The sequence below is a fragment of the Suillus fuscotomentosus genome (assembly GCF_016647785.1).
Source record: "Suillus fuscotomentosus strain FC203 chromosome Unknown F5891scaffold_27, whole genome shotgun sequence".
Classification (NCBI taxonomy): Eukaryota; Fungi; Basidiomycota; class Agaricomycetes; order Boletales; family Suillaceae; genus Suillus; species Suillus fuscotomentosus.
The window spans coordinates 463,424-481,883 of NW_024539539.1; the positions used below are offsets into that span (position 1 = coordinate 463,424).

At 49.0% G+C, this 18,460-nt stretch overlaps 5 protein-coding genes across 5 annotated transcripts; 2 read left to right on the forward strand and 3 right to left on the reverse strand.

Moving 5' to 3' along the window:
* Positions 1–264: 264 nt before the first annotated feature.
* Positions 265–740, reverse strand: F5891DRAFT_1188739 (uncharacterized protein; the record flags this gene model as incomplete). Its single annotated transcript, XM_041367040.1, has 2 exons — positions 265–606; positions 651–740. 2 exons carry the CDS (start codon positions 738–740, stop codon positions 265–267), a joined length of 432 nt encoding a protein of 143 aa, XP_041225993.1.
* A 1,350-nt stretch (positions 741–2,090) lies between these two features.
* F5891DRAFT_1173172 (uncharacterized protein) lies at positions 2,091–4,067 on the reverse strand. The gene is made up of 2 exons (XM_041365618.1): positions 3,422–4,067; positions 2,091–3,355 (listed from the first exon to the last, which is right to left on the reverse strand). The coding sequence occupies exons 1-2, from the start codon at positions 3,948–3,950 to the stop codon at positions 2,184–2,186; spliced, it is 1,701 nt and encodes a 566-aa protein (XP_041225994.1). The 5' UTR covers positions 3,951–4,067; the 3' UTR covers positions 2,091–2,183.
* Positions 4,068–5,495: 1,428 nt separating this feature from the next.
* Positions 5,496–7,734, forward strand: F5891DRAFT_314053 (GH3 auxin-responsive promoter-domain-containing protein). The gene is made up of 7 exons (XM_041371313.1): positions 5,496–6,080; positions 6,136–6,377; positions 6,429–6,575; positions 6,627–6,812; positions 6,865–7,010; positions 7,067–7,239; positions 7,297–7,734. Exons 1-7 carry the CDS (start codon positions 5,777–5,779, stop codon positions 7,551–7,553), a joined length of 1,455 nt encoding a protein of 484 aa, XP_041225995.1. The 5' UTR covers positions 5,496–5,776; the 3' UTR covers positions 7,554–7,734.
* Positions 7,735–8,613: 879 nt separating this feature from the next.
* F5891DRAFT_1033969 (GH3 auxin-responsive promoter) lies at positions 8,614–11,519 on the reverse strand. The gene is made up of 7 exons (XM_041361735.1): positions 10,446–11,519; positions 10,149–10,390; positions 9,951–10,097; positions 9,712–9,897; positions 9,514–9,659; positions 9,285–9,457; positions 8,614–9,227 (listed from the first exon to the last, which is right to left on the reverse strand). Exons 1-7 carry the CDS (start codon positions 11,047–11,049, stop codon positions 8,971–8,973), a joined length of 1,755 nt encoding a protein of 584 aa, XP_041225996.1. The 5' UTR covers positions 11,050–11,519; the 3' UTR covers positions 8,614–8,970.
* Positions 11,520–12,246: 727 nt separating this feature from the next.
* On the forward strand, positions 12,247–12,951 carry F5891DRAFT_1145890 (uncharacterized protein; the record flags this gene model as incomplete). The annotated part of the gene is made up of 3 exons (XM_041365014.1): positions 12,247–12,639; positions 12,695–12,772; positions 12,847–12,951. Exons 1-3 carry the CDS (start codon positions 12,283–12,285, stop codon positions 12,949–12,951), a joined length of 540 nt encoding a protein of 179 aa, XP_041225997.1. The 5' UTR covers positions 12,247–12,282.
* Between the last annotated feature and the right edge of the window lie 5,509 nt (positions 12,952–18,460).

Sequence of the window (18,460 nt, forward strand, 5' to 3'; positions counted from 1 at the left end):
CATTGACGAGTGTTTTACTTCGTCGCGGACGAACCACAGAATAGATAGCGGGGGAGAACTTGGTCAAAACCATATCACATAGTCTCGCATCTTCAATGACATCGATAGAGGCTATGTCCTCTCGAGCACTGATTATTGCGAAGAGCGGCAAGATGTAAATGGTGAGGGATGTTACTGTCCATGGAGGTGTTGGGCCTCTCAACGAACAGATATTATTTGGCGGGGCTGCAGCTCACTCCCATGCTGCGTGGGAGCAGAAGGATGTCATACGCCATTTTGAGTCGTCGCAATAAATGCAAGGCACTCTACCATCCAGTCCAGATCTTCTGTAAAGAGGGAGTCCTCTTTCCACCAGACCCAGCGGTGATCCCACACCTGGGCAGGGCCACGAGATACCTTGGTAGAAATTGGATAGGTTCGTGCTTGCTCTGGAGCTTTTCCATACAACAGGTTTGAGCTAAACTGAGCAAACCGACATTCGCAGGCCCTTGAGCTGCTTCCATTATGCGGCGGACAAACTCCATAGAGACGGTTGCACCAATTTGCCAAGAGACCTTGCGTGGCAGTCTGCTGGCATATAAAAGCAGAGTGTTTTCCTAGCAGTTCCTACTAACCCTTCAGACACATTCTCATATCACATTCTCACTCACCATGCGTTTCTCTTCTGTATTTTTCCTCGCCGTTGTTATTGCTTCAGCATCATCAATATCTGCCACACCCATTGACTCTGCCACACCCATTGAAGCTGGTACCGAGGTATGTAACACCTGGTGCTATCGTGATAGCCAATGCACGACCTGCGCCAAACATTTCTGCGTGAGTTTCAGTGGTTTGTGTCTTGGATTTGACCACATGACTGAACGACGCGACAGGCCTTTCCTTGGTGCGGAGTGAGTCGTGTTTCTGCTTTCAGGATCGGTGCAGTATGGTTCATGGCACTAACACGTGAGTTACTAGATGGCGTAAAACCCGCTGCGTCCATCGCCACGCGCCGTTCCACGGCTTGTCTGAGCACGGCCGCTTTATTTGTCCATCATTTGTCAAAAATATATAGAGAACAAATACCCTCCAGCAGAATAAGCCAATAGAACTAATTCACGACGCAAGAATCTCGGAAACGGAAGCAATAAGTACCAGCAACATAGTGGCATTCGCCCCCACAACAAACCTAAAGTTTAAGGCATAACCAGAAATCCCTCCTAAGCGCGAAAGGTGCCGGTTCCTGGAGGCACGGAAGGAACCGGCACCACACGTCCAGCTGAGCAACAAGCCTATTCTTCATTGAAGTTCATTCTCTCAACTTCCGCCATTCCACCACGACGTACGACCCGCTCGCATAATTTCTCCTCAATATCATGAATATTCTTATTCAACTGTATTCCTCGCATTCACCAAGCCTTTGCGTTATAGCTCTACGTACTCGGAAGTCGAAGCCTTAGAGTCTGAATCTGCATTTGCATGCCCACCTAAACACTCCTCTGCATTCGGGCATTAGGATGGATTTTCTAGCAGTCATCTCCCCTCTCACTGTCAGGCCTTTATCCTCCATTTCTCTGAGTTTCCAGCACTCAAAATTCAGACCATGTCACTTTATTTGGGCATATGTGCTTTCTGCTGTGCCCCAGCCGTCTGCGTCCCCCTCTTATCGCCATAGTCTATCTTTCATTCACCTTGGCCCGGTGCGTCTCTTTGAGTGTTTAGTATTATTGCGAACACAATACTGATTATCCTCTGTCTGGGTACTTGGTTAGGCTGCCCTGAGTGTCCTCGTTTCGAAGGGGTTTATATCGCCTTGCTTCAATTGCACCATACCTTGTCGTGGCCGAGATGCATCTGGTTTGTCCTTAGTCTTCTAGTTTCACTTACTAGGCCCATAAGTATCCCTTACTCCTACATTCGCGATTCTTGATTCTAAGCTAGCTACCTTTGTCCGTCCAGCAGTTTATTGGTGCACATAACATACTGGTTCATATCTTCCTGCATAGTGATCATAATGCTATGTCCGTTCCATTTTCACCTGTACTAGTGACTGACGCGAATGAGACTTCTTGTAATTATGCAGTAATGAAATATTGACCTCGCACTTCCGGACAAACTGATAAGTTTGAACCCATCCGACACTAAGCACATTTGACTTTCCCAGAGCTATACAACGAATACCGCATCCTACGCTAATATTTTCATCACGCGCCACCCCTCGAAAACGTCCCAACAGGCCTCTGAATCGGCGCAATACCAGGCGAAGGTTTCAATGGTGGAAACGAAGACCTAAATCCACGCGCTGGTTCAAAAGGTGGTGCCTTGCTCGACAGCGTCGAAGTCCCAGACGCAGAACTAGTAGGAAGCATATTGCCACCATGCGACGCTGTAGAACTCGCTGAATTGGATAATATTGATACCTTCGGATGCGACAGTGACGAACTTGTAGAATGCGAAAGCCAAGAGCTGGACGAATGACAGCTCGCATATGGGTTAGCGAGTCCCAGTCCAGGAGGCGCGCCATCCCCGATTCGATATGCCGAAGTCCGTGATTGATGTCTCCGATACTGAGGAGGAGACACAGGTTGTTGCATCTGCATTGATCTCCCAATCGTCGCATTATATGCCGCACCCACGTCAGCCTCCGCTTCAGCATCCTGTATCTCCCTCTCAACCTCCTTAAGCGTCTTCTCCAAATCAATCAACACCGTCCCCTCCAACTTCTCCTGCCTCGCATAAAGCCTCTCCAACCTATGCTCGACGCTCCCAATCTCATTCTTAACACCCTCCACGCGTCTTCTCCTTACTTCCTCCTTCCCCTCGCGTTCCTTACGCACTTGAGTAGCCTCCTTGTTAAGAACGTCATATCCCTCCTCTTTCTCGCGCACTTGTTTCCTCAAAGAAGGATTAGAGCCTTCAAGTTCACTTCTGCCCCTCTCAGCATCCTCTTTCCCCTCATTAGCCCTCTTAACAGCATCCTCAAGCGCCCTGATGCGCTGTCTCGCCTTACTCTCGGCAGCACTCGCTTTTTCAGAAGCCCGATTGAGAGCTTCGATCTCATTTTTGAGTACTGCGTCTGCTTTTTGACTGTCCCTGCGCGTGGATTTGAGGGTGGTGGTTAGCTCGGAGATATGTGTCTGAAGGGACGCAAGAGTGGATTGTAGTTTTGGGAGGCGGTCTTCTTGGGTGGGTGTTGTGGAGCGAGATGTGGAGCGCGGTTGGGGATGGGTGAGAGGGGCTGAGTCGGTTGTTGCAGTTGACACTGATAGGCTTTGGGATGATGATGATGCGGAGGATGATGAGGATGAGGGCGGGAGGAGAAAACTAGTACTTGTTCCTTCGTCCAACCTTCCATTCTCAATCGCACCTTCCGCATCTGCGCACAAAACCAAATCAGACTCATAAGTCCCCGTATCATCACTAATCAGATCAAAGCACACACCTTCAGTGACAACTTGCCTCCGAATAGAACTTGCCAATCCACCCTGTACAAGTCCCAGATCGATATCATACTGACGTCCAGGCATGAGCCCGTATATGATGATAACAGCCTCGTCTACGGGCTCGAGGAGGCGTATGAGGACGCGCTGCCATGGGGAACCGTTGACAGATACTGAGAGGCCTGCTGAGAGTGCTTCGGAGATAATTCCTCGGGCAGTATCTCCTACGGCGTCCCCTTCTGTTTCTCCTCCTAGTTCCCCGTCGACTCCTACCTCTAGTTCTGTTTCTAGTTCTTGTTCTATCTCTGGGTTGGTGTCTGGGCTTGCATTCGCGTTTGTGGTTGCGGGTATCGAGGATTCGTGATCTATGTTCGAAACAGGTTCAGATGGTGGAGAGAGTGTTGAAGAGAGAATAAACGTCGCTGAAACAGATGTGATTTCACGGACTGAGAGAATGAGGTGAGGCGTCCAGGGACGGATGGAGTACCATGAACTTGTGTTTGATGGTTGGTCTGTGGTATGCATCGCCATCTTCAGTTCATTCGTTAGCTTGTCGTTGTTAGTGTTGAGCTGATCGCCGTTGGCAGTGAGCTGATCGTTGACGCGCGTTGGGTCGAGGATAACTACGTGATGAAGGTTTTACATAACACTTAGTAACTCCTTTGTTGTCACTAGTTTATAGATTACAATTTTCACTTGATCACAAACGCTTCAAACCGACTCAGAAACATCTAGTGGTGCCTTTTGACCCGAGTCAATAAATTGTCTGGAGATATGGTATTATTCTCATAGGCAGACCTTCAAAGCATCATACTCCACAGACATCACAACGGTCACCTTTATCCTTAACATCAACAACGATAGTCTCAATATCTAGATCTAACTTGGGGCAGTTTGTACTACCTTAGACAACCGTCATAGGCAGACTTTCATAAGCGTTATGCTATGCAGAATCCAAACACACTTGTCCTTGGATTTGACTAACGTCAACAGTTCCGAGACCTACGAATGCTACTCGCATGCTAGACTGCTGCACAAAGGATACCGGATCCTGCACTTGACGACTCCATCACCTCCATGATAGCGCCAGTCTGAATCCGGCGAATGTCTTCCACCAGTGCATTGGTAAAACAGGCGCTCGAAGAAGATGTTTGGGACAAACCGGGCCCTCCAGCTCAGGACCCGCGATCAGTTTTATCACCGATGAGTCGCATGACTGATAGCTCGTACATGTTCGAGATTCTGGGATTCACTCGGGCTAGATGGCGGCATTGTAGTATATTGCTGTGTGAGCGCTCAATTTCAAACTTTTTTGTCTGCTGAAGTTCCGTTTGCGCTAGAACCAATGCTACTGTTTTTGGCCAGTTCTCACCTTACTGCGCCTCATCCTTTGATAGCATTGCAGATTATGGCGTTAATATTTTGGCCAATTCTGCTGGAACTAACATGACTACAGTTGCTTTCGAGTCGGCAGGGCAACACTTCTCTGGTACTCTGCAGGGAATATATCCATTTGTGTTTGTCCGAATGCTTTTGGAAATTGGTTGCAGCTTCCGAATTTGACTACTCATTGAGCTCCTACAGTCATGCATGTACAGTGCACAGCATCTATAAAGAAGAGCGGCCCACCTATCTTCTTTCTGCTTCAAATTTTTAGAGTAGATTATCATATCATCTACATTCGGTGCCGTCGGCCTCCAAAGCTTATCAGATATACGCGTGGTGTTCGATGTCTGATGCGCGATCATCGCGCCCAACTACCATCATCTATATGTGCCTTCATTATGATCCCCTGAGATTGCGAGCCAAGGGCTGAGCTCTCACATGTACATGCCTAGGTACATCTCGTCATCTGCTGCAAAGCTATGTTCACTTCCCATGCAGGATCATTCGCCACGCACCGAGATGTAGAGTTTTGAGCGGCCGGGCGGACTGGATCATCGTGAAGGATGTCAGCACCACGGCAGGCTTGCGTCCGACCAGCTTGAGACGCGTACCACAGGCTACGAGTCAACCACTATATAAAGATGCATTCCAACTCTACATCAGAACGTAACAATGTCTCGTCCTGAATCAGATCTCCTGGACTCATTGCCCACTGAACTATCTCAGCAGTTGAAGGCTCGCGTAGATCGAGCTTTGCTCGAGTTTATGCGGCCGAATTCTGCGTCTCAGTTTGCGCAGGAAGCTCCTGAGTTGGCCAAATTCCGTGAGGCCATCGCGCAGAACGATTCGACGGATGATAGGGAACTCTTACGCATCTTTCGAGAATTTGTCCCTACTACAAACTACGAACCTTACCGGCCGTTCATAGCAAAGTTTTTGCGACCCCTTGCAAGGAGGCTGATGTCAAGAACATGTTCGCCCCAGGACTTCCCTACTTCCTCGCCATGTCTAGCATGACATCTGGCAAATCAGTGAAGACATTTCCAAAGTATCTGCCTCCCTCGCACCTGCTCCAACACTCTCTTTATCTGGCGCTTGCCCCGTCAGAGGGAACCATCTTATCACCGTCTTCTCTGAAGTATCCGCAAATCTTAACAATAGATTGCGAAGACGGTCAATCCAAGCAGGTGACAGTCTGCTCGTTGAGCATCGGTTTTCTGCGAATGGCAATGAACTGGGACGTCGAGCATGACAACGAGAGGCTCGACTTATGGCGTAAGCCTTTCGCGCCACTGTCGCTCGTGCATGCTGATTTCCAGCCAATTTTCAGTGCCGGGACAAACAGATCCATATGCGATCTCCTTGGTTAAGAGCTATCGGGCATTCTTCGTCTTGAATGCTCTGTTTGCACTGGCAGACCGTCGGGTGACAACCATCCGGTTCTTCTTCGCCAACGTATTCGTCATTTTTCTGCAGTATATAGAGGATGAATGGTCTCTACTCATCGACTGCATCGAGAAAGGCATCATCCCAGATGTGGAAAACCTGGGCCATTTGCGAGCACCTTTGGAGGTCGTATTTTTGTTATTTGTTACATTCCACTCGGCTGACCAGGTCTCTCAGAAACTGTTTGAGCCAGATCCTGTTCGTGCTGCCGAACTTCTGGAAATCGGACCTCCTGGTATCCAGGGTTGGGCAGTCCGCGTGTGGCCTGACCTGACAAGGTTTATTGGGATCACCGGAGGGCCTGCTGCTGCCTCCGTTCCCAAGGCATGTCAAGTGTTGAAGGTTTACTACTCAACTGACAATTATTGATACTAGATTACTCATGCCCTCGGACCTTCTGTCTTCACCCAGTCTCCTGGTTATGGTAGCTCAGAGGGCGGCGTCGCCATAACATACCACAAAGGCGACCCTAACACTGATTACAAGGTGGTGTTGGTGGATGTGGTCACCGAGTTTTTGGACGTGCATTCCAACGAACCCTCGGAGCGTGTACTGTCCATTGTGAGAACCACTCACCACGTCTCACCTTTGTCTATACTCATCCCTGTCGTAGCATGAACTCATAACTGGAGGACATTACGAGCCCATCTTGACGACTCGCAATGGCTTGTGGAGATATCGTATGGGTGATGTCGTCACCGTTAAAGGCTTCGCTCCAGATGACGGGTTGCCCGTCATCAGTTACCTTCACAGGCGAGAGTGAGTTGCCGCGTCATCGGTTTCATGAGCTGAGCTAACTTCGCCCGGCTTGGAAGAGGTGGAATTGTGATGGCATTCGGAACGACGTGCACCGAGTCCCAATTGACGACCGCGATCGTCTCTGCCGCCAATCGGTGGATCGGCCAAATCATAGATTTCACGATTGTAGGCGACGACCGAGACACTCCTATCACTTATGGGTATTTGGTAGAAATTGGAGGGGAAATAGGTTCGTGCTTGCCTTGGGACTCTTTGACACGATGGGATTGAGCGTTGTTGCTTGCAGGAAAGGAGGCGAGAATGGCGATACAGCAAACTTTTGAAGAACTCATGGCGGCAAACAACGAGTTTCGGACCGCTTTCTGGCAAGGCAGAGCAAGAAAGCCGACCATTCGTCTCTTGAAGAAAGGTACCTTTACAGAATATCGCAGGCAGAAATGCGACAAAACAAGCATCTCGATATCGCAATTGAAGGTTCCCGTCGTCCTATCCGACCAAATTTTTAGGGAATGGTTCCTGGAAAGAGTTACGATTGAGCTGTAAGGGAGTCTGATATCAAGTTGTCTATACCATCTCATCTTCGACGGCTGGCACGTCTACAACAGCCGGCGGGAACGGCGGACTGGTGGGGGTACGCTCTACACCAGGGCATTTGCGCACACAGTGATGCACTTAGGGACACAGGTGTCCTTTAAGCTAGTAGATAGTTGTTCTCCATAGAGTTTCACTCTCCATAGGACAATAATTGAATTTAAAGAAAAAAATTGTCTATTCATTGCAGCATCGATATCCCAAACTTTGATCACCAGACCCGATCTTGTAGAAGGAGTAAATGAATGTATGTTGAGACCGAAATCGTAGCACTCACTGTACGGATTGCAGACTTGTTATTTTCATGGCCCAGACTCTGTTAACCTGATTTCTTTTTAGCCACCCGAGTATCACAGTCACTCACCCTGTTCTTCTTCTCAGCAGCCTGCCAATATTCCATGAAGCTGCATACTACACGAACTCAATGATGACAAAGATGAAAAGAAAAAAACCGACTGTGGTCTGTCCCATCGATATCCATCTGTGATTTGAATTTGCACGCAGAATACACTCCTGATCGAACTAAGATACCCTTCGTACAGTCCTAAAACACCAGGGTTTGTCTCATCTACTGTGGCGTCTGATACTCGGTGAGGTAGGTCGAACTGCCGCAGGTGCATAACCGTTACAACCAAAAGGTAGAATACTGAAGCAGAACGCATCACTTTCACCTTCCGAGTTCACACTATCTTTGGAGAACATTGTGGTATGATACTTTTCCGTCAGAAAGATGAGTAGCTCCCGATATTATGTACGGGATCTATGTCAAGCCCGGAATATCGGCCTCCTGCATATTAGTGTTGCTGTGCTTTTTGATTATCACCGTATCTAGATCAGGCATCATATCGTTATCATACCAGGATCCGACGGAATGCGGAACACCGAACATGGATCCGGAAGAACGTGGTCGAAAGTTGTCGGTAAAGGTGAACATTCCACATCCGTGACCCGGTGACCGACCGCTGCTATAAAGCAGCACTACTCATCAACAAAAAAAATACCTACAGGCTAAAGTCCACAACACTGTGATATAGAACAGTCATGAGATGACGGTTCTGTATCTCAGTGTACGTGGTTGCCTCTGCCGTAAGCACTAGCCACATTGACTGTCTTCTGTTCATTTACCGGCCGGACCGACCCAAACCAGCTCAGGTCGAGCTATAGTCTTTGTGAGTGAGAACACTGCTCCGGTACTGACATCTTAGTGTCTTCCAGGGGTTCCCTTTCCGTATCTCTAGTATTTGTTGGAGTAGCTGTCATTGAAAGTAGTTCATGTTAATGCCGAGACATCCAATAGAACGACGTAAGGGTGAATCGGCACGAACGTAATCATTTGTGCGAGGAACGGACAAATTTCGACCAAACTCTGTTACAGCTCAATTACAACTTGTTGCAGGAACCATTCTCTAAATGTAGGGTCGGATAGGACGACAGGTACCTTCACCTGCGATATCGAGACGTTCGTCTTGTTACACTTCTGTTGGCGATATCCTGCAAAGGTGCCTTTCTCTAAGAGACGAATGGTCGGCTTTCTCGCCCGGCCTTGCCAGAAAGCGGTCCGAAACTCGTCGTTTGCCGCCATGAGTTCTTCAAAAGTTTGTTGTATCGCCATTCTCGCCTCCTTTCCTGCAAGCGACAATCCTCAGTCCCATCGTGTGAAAGAGTCCCAAGGTAAGCACGAACCTATTTCCCCTCCAATTTCCACCAAATACCCATAAGTGATAGGGGTGTCTCGGTCGTCGCCTACAATCGTGAAATCTATGATCTGGCCGATCCACCGATTGGCGGCAGAGACGATCGCGGTCGTCAATTGGGACTCGGTGCACGTCGTTCCGAATGCCATCACAATTCCACCTCTTCCAAGTTAGGTGAAATTAGCTCAGCTCCTGAAACTGATGACGCGGCAACTCACTCTCGCCTATGAAGGTAGCTGATAACGGGCAATCCATCATCTGGAGCGAAGCCTTTAACGGTGACGACATCACCAATGCGATATCTCCACAAGCCATTGCGAGTCGTCAAGATGGGCTCGTAATGCCCTCCAGTTACAAGTTCATGCTACGACAGGTATGAGTATGGACAAAGGTGAGACGTGGTGAATGGTTCTTACAATGGACAGTACACGCTCCGGAGATTCGTTGGAATGCACGTCCAGAAACTCGGTCAACACATCCACAAACATTACCTTGTAGTCAGTGTTAGGATTGGTTTGGTGGTATGGTAGGGCCATGCTACCCTCTGAGCTGCCATAACCAGTAGCCTGCGTGCGGATGGAAGGTCCCAGGACGTGAGCAAGCTTGTGTGCGGTTAGCTGTCCGATGGGTTATAAACCTTCAACACTCGACATGCCTTGGAAACGGCTGTAGCAGCCGGACCTCCAGTAATCCCAAGGAACCTTTCCAAGTGAGGCCACACGCAGACTGCCCAACCTTGGATACCAGGAGGCCCAATTTCCCGAAGTTCAGCAGCACGATCAGGATTTGGCTTAAACAGTTTCTGAGAGACCTTGTCAGCCGAGTGGAATGTGACAAATAACAAAAAAACGACCTCCAAAGGTGCTCGCAAATGGCCCAGGTTTTCCACATCTGGGATGATGCCTTTCTCGATGCAGTCGATGAGTAGAGACCATTCATCCTCTATATACTGCAGAAAAATGACGAATACGTTGGCGAAGAAGAACCGGATGGTTGTCACCCGACGGTCTGCCAGTGCAAACAGAGCATTCAAGACGAAGAATGCCCGATAGCTCTTAACCAAGGAGATCGCATATGGATCTGTTTGTCCCGGCACTAAAAATTGGCTGGAAATCAGCGTTCACGAGCGACAGTGGTGCAAAGGGCTTACGCCATAAGTCGAGCCTCTCGTTATCATGCTCGGCGTCCCAGTTCATTGCCATTCGCAGAAAACCGATGCTCAACGAGCAGATTGTCACCTGCTTGGATTGACCGTCTTCGCAATCTATTGTTAAGATTTGCGAATATCTCATGGAAGCTGGTGATAAGGTGGTTCCCTCTGACGGGGGAAGCGCAAGATAAAGAGGGTTTTGCAGCAAGTGCGAGGGAGGCCGATATCTTGGAAATGTCTTTACTGATTTGCCAGATGTCATACTGGACATAGCAAAGAAGTAGGGAAGTCCTGGGGCGAACATGTTCTTGACATCAGCCTCCTTGCAAGGGGTCGCAAAAAACTTTGCTATGAACGGCCGGTAAGGTTCGTAGTTTGTGGTAGGGACAAATTCTCGAAAGATGCGTAGGAGATCCCTATCATCCATCGAATCGTTCTGCGTGATGGCTTCATGGAATTTGGTCAACTCGGGAGCATGCTGCACAAATTGAGATGTAAGATTCGGCCGTATCATCTCGACCAAGGCTTGATCTTCATAATCCTTCAGCTGCTGAGAGAGCTCAGCGGTCAACGATTCTAGTAGATCTGTGTCAGAACGAAACATTGCTGCAATCTGATGTGAATTTGGAATGGGACTTTATCTAGCATGATAGCTTGATAGATAGCCTGAAGTCTTCCGCGAGCAATTCCCTGCGCAGTGGCTCGTGACTTTACAGTTTGATTCGTGCTTCTACGTGGCAAGTAGTCATTCTATAATAGGTTAGTAGCGGATGACGGGGTGTACCTGAGTGTTGCACATGAATGCATGAAGGGTTTAGCCCTGAGCTCGCAAGCTCAGTGGACGATATGATGAGTGCACGTACATTGATGACGAGTGCGCGCGACGATCGCAACATACAAATGATAATGCAATCATACTTCAATGAGTGGCGGAGCGCAGCAACCAGGAACAAGTGATCGTTGTGTACTTATCTAAGAACCTTTGCAGGCCATGTCAATGGCACCAGATTGGTGATGATCTTCTCTATGCATAGAAGTAGAAGGAATACTCTGACAAGGCGGCCTTTCTTTGAACAGCACTCGATGAGCAATCCAATCTGGAAACTTGAAACCGGTCATACGGGCCATTCACGCAACTAGAGTGCCAGGATACGACTTCGTTGTCACGAGACATACGGATCACTTCAGCTTCAACAGGACTGTCTCAGGAGTGTTGCTGGAACATTTTCCTTGGGAGAGCAGAGGCGCCGCGGGAGCGTTCGGTTTCAGTGGCTGTGATACGATGCAACACGAGTCCACGACACTGATTTGCTTTCTCCCTGGAAACTATTTCGGATACCAAAAATAGATTTCATCCAGATTACTCGAGAAGTGTTCATCCTTGTCTCCCTTCTTGCACCAACATTGGACAAGAGCTTAGAGGCGTGGTCCGTGGCCACTGATACAAACTATTCAATTTGCACGAGCGACGGACAATCACGGTGCACCGGTGAGGTATGTGCTGGCCAGAAGCAGCAGAAAGGATCTTCAGGAGACATAAGAACGTTCAAATTAAGCACTCACAGCTGACTTACACCGCGTGCAAATATGATGGCAGCCCTCCTTTTTAGACTGGTGACCAGCCCCTCTATGAGGCAAACCGTCGATAGAGGGACTGGTAAATCTGGGTTTGAATTTGGATAGTGCGCGCTTTGGAGTCGTCACATGACCTGTAGCCAATAAGAAAACTGAAATTTTCGACGTGAATATTTGAAATGTTGAAATTAATGTTTGATTCATATTGATGTGATGTATACACGGTCGCGTCATTAATGTATGTATCTACTCTACAACTCCAATGGACGTGAACTCTATCATCCAAGCTGTGCAGGAAGCCTCGATGGAAGGACTAGACTCATTTGCTCGTTCGCTGATACAAGAACAGCTCCCTACCGACTATATCGAAACCCTCAGTGACAAGGATAAGACGGATGTGTTACGCGCTTGCCTGCTCGTGTACATCCTCACGGCTACAACCATTGTTCCACGAGTATTCCAGCTAGAAGCCATTCTTGCAACATTGAATGGCCATGACAGCATAATTACAGCCGGTACAGGCTGCGGAAAGACCTTGTGTCTCATAATTCCGAATCTACTTCGTCCAGACACTATCAGTGTGACGATTTCACCTCTGAAACGTCTCCAGATCACACAGGTAATATTCAAATTGATATTGACTTGTATTACATGCGAGAATAAGCTCATGGTAGGTGAATGAATGCATGAAATACGGCATATCTACAATATCAATCAATGAAGACACCCCAAATGATGCGTTGCTCTGGCAGGTGAAGTTGACTCGCATACTGTTACTAATTTCTATGTACGGGGACACATGAACTCATTTACTATCAATATACAGTCAATTTGTGCTGGAAAGTACAAGCATTTGATTGTCTCACCAGAACAACTGTCAATGTTCAATGGTCATCTACCACGTCTTGCACGGCTCAGGCAGAATACATAAATAGAGCACGTCTCAAACGTTAGGCTGCCCCACAGCAGTTGGAATGAAAGCTGATCACTGCTGGAGACGACGAGCGACATTACATAGAACAACGGTACTTGTAATGTATGATCGAATAACTTAGCAGACTTATCTAAGCAAGGTCTAAGTCCCGAACAGGGTTTTCCGTCATGTGACGACTCCAAAGCGCGCACTATCCAAATTCAAACCCAGATTTACCAGTCCCTCTATCGACGGTTTGCCTCATAGAGGGGCTGGTCACCAGTCTACCTCCTTTTTTGCTACTCCGATTTCGGTCGTTAAGCTTACGTACGTAAGTAGCGTATGAGTCAGCAAACAATTGAAATCGTTGAACGACGTTGTAACATTGATTGGTGATCGCTTCACCGTGACGGAGCACTGGGCCAATTCTCTAGCTCTGCCAATCCTTGGCAATACAGTTCGCATGAAATCCGAGGTTTTTGTATTGCATATTGCCAAGTATAAACTCCCTGTACCATTCCAGGCTCGGAGCCTGAAATTCGAAACTTTGGCTCAGTGCACCACTATCAACTGGTGGGAAGATGGCGTGGGCCACTTCTGCGCTTACCGACATTTTTTCATCAATATACCAACCACGCCTCAGTCATAATTCGTTCAGCATGTTTCTGGTGACAAAGGGTAGCTTATAAGCACTTGACTTCGCACTCCAGGATTAATTGCCTGCCAATCATATCACTTCCAGCCGTCTCATGCAAGCACTACTCGCTGGAGTGTTCACCTCCGTCCTGTGATACGTATCACAGCTTAGCCCGTTACATTTCAATCACAATCGCTGGTCTATGGCTGCGCTGTAGAAACAACAATACAATGAGGAACAAAAGAAGCTCCTGACTGTATCTGTAAAAGTTGTAAGGTCGCGCGCTGCCTAGTCTGCGTTACTTGAGAAGCAAGTGCGTTCGACCCTATAGGGGAAGTGAGTGCAGCAAGGATCTAGAAGTGTGCGCTTAAGCGAAGCGCGAGAAAGCGCAGGAGCGCGCAAGGTACAAAGGCGCGGGAACACGCGCGCGTATTAGCGCGAAGCGCGGGAAAGTGCGCGCGCGTATGCGGAAATGAGAAACTAAGCTTAAGTGGTGATATAAAGCAAGATAAGAGATATAAGAGTGCAAAATGTAAAGGAATAGCTTTCTACTATATTCTGCTAAGTAGTAAGTGGGTAGTAACTAGTAAGTGAAAAGTAGGAAAAGTAGGTAAGTAATAGTATGTACTGCTGGCGCTTATATAGCGCGCCTAAGCGCGGTCAAGCGGAGCCGAAGCGCTACCGAGTAGGTATGTAAATATATATATGAGTGAGAATGCATGATAAAAATAAAGGTGGAACTATGCTAATAAAGGAAATGGAAATATACGCACTAGGGAGCTTGGTGGACAGTGGATGGATGCTTCTGGATGGCTGGCGCCATAGGGCGCGCAAGCGCGGGAACGCGCGCGCGCGTATACATCGTGAAGCGCGGGAATGGTGCGCGCATGGCGCGCATTGCGCGGGAAAGCTGCGCGTCATATAGGAATCACTGTGGATGGTACACAGAGTGATGCTGCGAGTTGGTGCTGTATACTCCCTAGTGTAAAGCGCCATATCACACTATGAGATGCACGAGTCTCTACATCTCCCAGGGACTTTAAATTCTGAGTGTCCCCACTCAGCGCGCGCATGGTGAGGATTTTGCGTGATAGTATGTGTGCGCGATGCCTGTATGATGCTTGGGTCGTTGGGCGATGAATGCGCAAGTGCAGGAATTATTGCGTGGATGTGCGTGAAGCGTGGGAAGTTGCGCGCATGGTACGCGCAAGGCGCGAGAATGTGCGCGCGCTATGCGTGAAGGCGCGGGAATGAAGCGTAGCATGGCGAATTGCAAGGGTGACTCTGGTGTGAATAGTGTTCCCTGGGTGTGAGGCGATGATGTGAGAGTGATATGGATGTGGCGCGCATATGGCATAAAGCGCGAGAAAGTGCACGCGCGCAAGGCGCAAGAAAGCGCGTGAGTGTCGCATGTGTTGTATTGTGCGTATGATGCGAAGTGGTGCGGTCCAAGAGCGATCCAATCCAAGTCCAAACCAAGTCCTGCTAGGCGCGCTAAATATTAGGTGGTAAGGTTTGAACAGTGTGAGTAAAACTATATGTGAAAATGCGAAGGAAAAAATGGTAAACTTTGCGGATGTCCTATCCGACTTGTCTTCTTCATGCGGCTGTCGACATCTACACCTTCCTATGAGCGAGGCGCAGGAAGCGCGCATGTGTGCGCGCGCGAGGCGTATGGGCGCGTGAGCGTGGGAAGACTGCGCGCATATGTGCGCGTTCTAAGGTAAAAAGGAGCATGGTGCCGCGTCATGCATGCGAAGAGAAAATATACTATTGAGCTAGGCGGGCACGTTCTATGATTGTTTTTCTTCTATGTTCTTCTAAGTGATTCCTATATGCATATATATCAGCGAGTTATTAGTTCTTTGGATGGCGTTATAATGAGAGAAAATAAAATGAAAGAGCGCTGGATGAAACCCAGGGTAAAACGAATGGTATCCTATGAAACAGCGATGCTATATGTTGTTCTTTCATGCGCGGCTGAGGCGCTTGATCCTCCTCCTTGAGCGCGTGCGAGTGCGCGTGACTAGCGCGCTTCGCGTCTCTTGCGAGCTGACGCTTTACCCAAGGTAGGGTTGGAATGAGCGAGGCTGGCGCGCTTGGGGGGGGCTTGTAACTGGCAGAATGAATTCCTGCACAACGCGCTGCAGATTGAAGGCGCGCCAATGGGAGGCGCTGCAAGGGGTGTAGGGGCGCCCTACAAGCTGATAGGATGCACGCGATGTGCGCGCCTTGGTGCGATTTCGCGCGAATTTAATTATATTGGCCGAACACGCGAGGAACGGCCATTTCTCTGCAAATGCATTAGCGAGAGACATGTATAGTGAAGAATTAGGCGCAAATGTTGCGCCAATGGGCTGTAAGGGTGGTATATCAAGGCGCAATAGGCGCATAGGTGAAGGAGAATAGTGCGCATCAAGGCGCGCAGGAATGAAATTGACATGGTAAGCAAAAGCGCGCAGAATGTGAATAAATGTGGGAAGTGCAAAGTTAAAGATGATGATAGGGGAGTTAGGCGCATATGTATGTGTCAGGCGCGCGCCTAAGTCGCGCCTGGATGGCTGATTGAAATATACTTTGTGTTGAATGATAGAAATGCGGTTTAGAAGGGGAGAAGCGATAGAAATGCGGTAGCGTGAAAACTCTGCTAAAATTATGAGTGCGCAAGGCGCGGGAACGCGCGCGCATATTGCGCGATGCGCGTGATCATGGCGCGTGAATAAGGGGTGGTGCAAAGATGAAGTTACAGTGATTGGAAGCATCATATAGCTCCTTAAGAGCTTTAAACATGAAAGGGACAGAAAACGCGAAACAAGATGAGGAAAAATATACAATGCCTCTAGGCGCGCGCATTGCGCGTCCTCAGGCGCAATATGGTGCGCCTGAGTTGCGCCAGGGTCGCCTGAGACATGCTCTGCTTGGTGGTTGTGCAGCGTGATGCACGGATGTTTTACCGGTGCGCGATAGTCACTGGAAGCAAAAAGCGCGACATGCGCGCAATCATTAGTGACAATTGGAGTTACCAGAGGCAAACTCTGGTTGATGCAAGGTGCAACTTGAGCCTCTGATGCGGTAGGAGGCTCCTCTATAGGCGCGCTAAGGTGCAATAGATGTTTAGGGTCATCCCTGACCTCTAATGATGCGAGCAGTGATGGTGATGGTGCGATTGGCGAGGTTTCTTCCTTAAGCGATGCGATAGCGAGGGGCGAGCGTGTTTCTAGCGGTGCATTAGTGTGCAATAGATGTTTAGAGTCATCCCTGACTACTGGCGAGGTGATAGCGATAGGCGCGCGTGTTTCAACTGGCGCGTTAGTGTGCAATAGATATTTAGAGTCATCCCTGACTTCTGATGCGATTGATGGTGATGGAGATGATGCGGATTGTGAAGGAGATGATGCTGCTGAGGATGATAGTGAAGAGGCGCCTGCAGCGCGCTTTGCGAGCGCGCGTTCGAGTTCGTGATCTAAAGTAATGCAGTCTGATATAGCTTTGCATGCTGGCGCAGTTGATGCTTGAGGTGCGCGTAAATCGCGCGTAGGCGCGGGAAAGGCGCGCGCGCGAGGCACGTGAATAGGAACTGGTGGCTTTCTGTCAAGTACAATATCTGAGGGTGCGCGATAGAAGAGTCCAGCTGTTGCATTAGCGCTAATGGTCGTATCCTGCGTTGCGCGACGCGCGTGGTAGCGATCTTTGTACTTAGCTACCTTAGCTTGCACTGGTGTGCTTGGCGCTACCACAGGTGCGCTAACTGGTGCGCTTACTGGTGCGCTTGGCGCGGGAAAAGCGCGCGCAGGTAATAGGAACTGCGCAGCTGCGAAGATGTCCATGAATGGGTATGGGTCGTATGGATGGTGGTCAGGGAACTTGATCATAAGGCGCAAGCGAATTTGCGCCTGAGCATCGCTAGGGATTCCTTCCATGAATAGGTGGTCGCGTTCGGCCTTTCCAATACGGTCTTCATCCATGAGTGGCTGCATAACCTTCCTGAATGCGCGCAGGTAATTGCTGAGTTCTGTGCAAGAGGTCATTGGTTTGTTAGCGTATTCGTGCGCGATAGCGCGCAAGTCCGCGAGCGCATAGCGTCTTTTACCATCCCATCCAGGATACATTACCTTTACCTCGTCTAAGAAGGCGAAGTAATCGCTTACTTGCGCCTCAGGCATTCCGCCCCATAGTTCTCGATCGTCGCGCTCAAGGTAGCGGATAATACCTTTGATGCGGTCAAGTCCTTGGAGTCCTGCATCATCAGCGAGCTGCTCATAGGTGTCAATAAACTCGGCAAGGTTGTCTGTAGTGCCATCGAACTTGGGCGCGTTTGCTGTGCCGCGGATGGGCATTCTGAAGGGCATTGAAGCGCGTGAAAGGTGCGCACGCAAGGCGCACAGGGGTGGGAAAGCACGCGCGCAAGGCGCGAGAATGCGTGACTAGAAGTTGGTTAGCTTTTGAATATGCAAAGAGATTGACCTTTATGCGTTAAATAGTGTGAAGTGCGAGAAAGGTGCGCGCGCGAGGCGCACAGGCGTGGGAATATTGCGCGCGCGCAAGGCGCGAGAATGCGTGACTAGAAAATGATTAGCTTTTGAAATGCAAAGATATTGACCTGTATGCGCGAAATGCGCGGAACTAGATCTTGCTGACTGCTCCCCTCGCGGTGGGCTCCAGTTGTAGAAACAACAATACAATGAGGAACAAAAGAAGCTCCTGACTGTATCTGTAAAAGTTGTAAGGTCGCGCGCTGCCTAGTCTGCGTTACTTGAGAAGCAAGTGCGTTCGACCCTATAGGGGAAGTGAGTGCAGCAAGGATCTAGAAGTGTGCGCTTAAGCGAAGCGCGAGAAAGCGCAGGAGCGCGCAAGGTACAAAGGCGCGGGAACGCGCGCGCGTATTAGCGC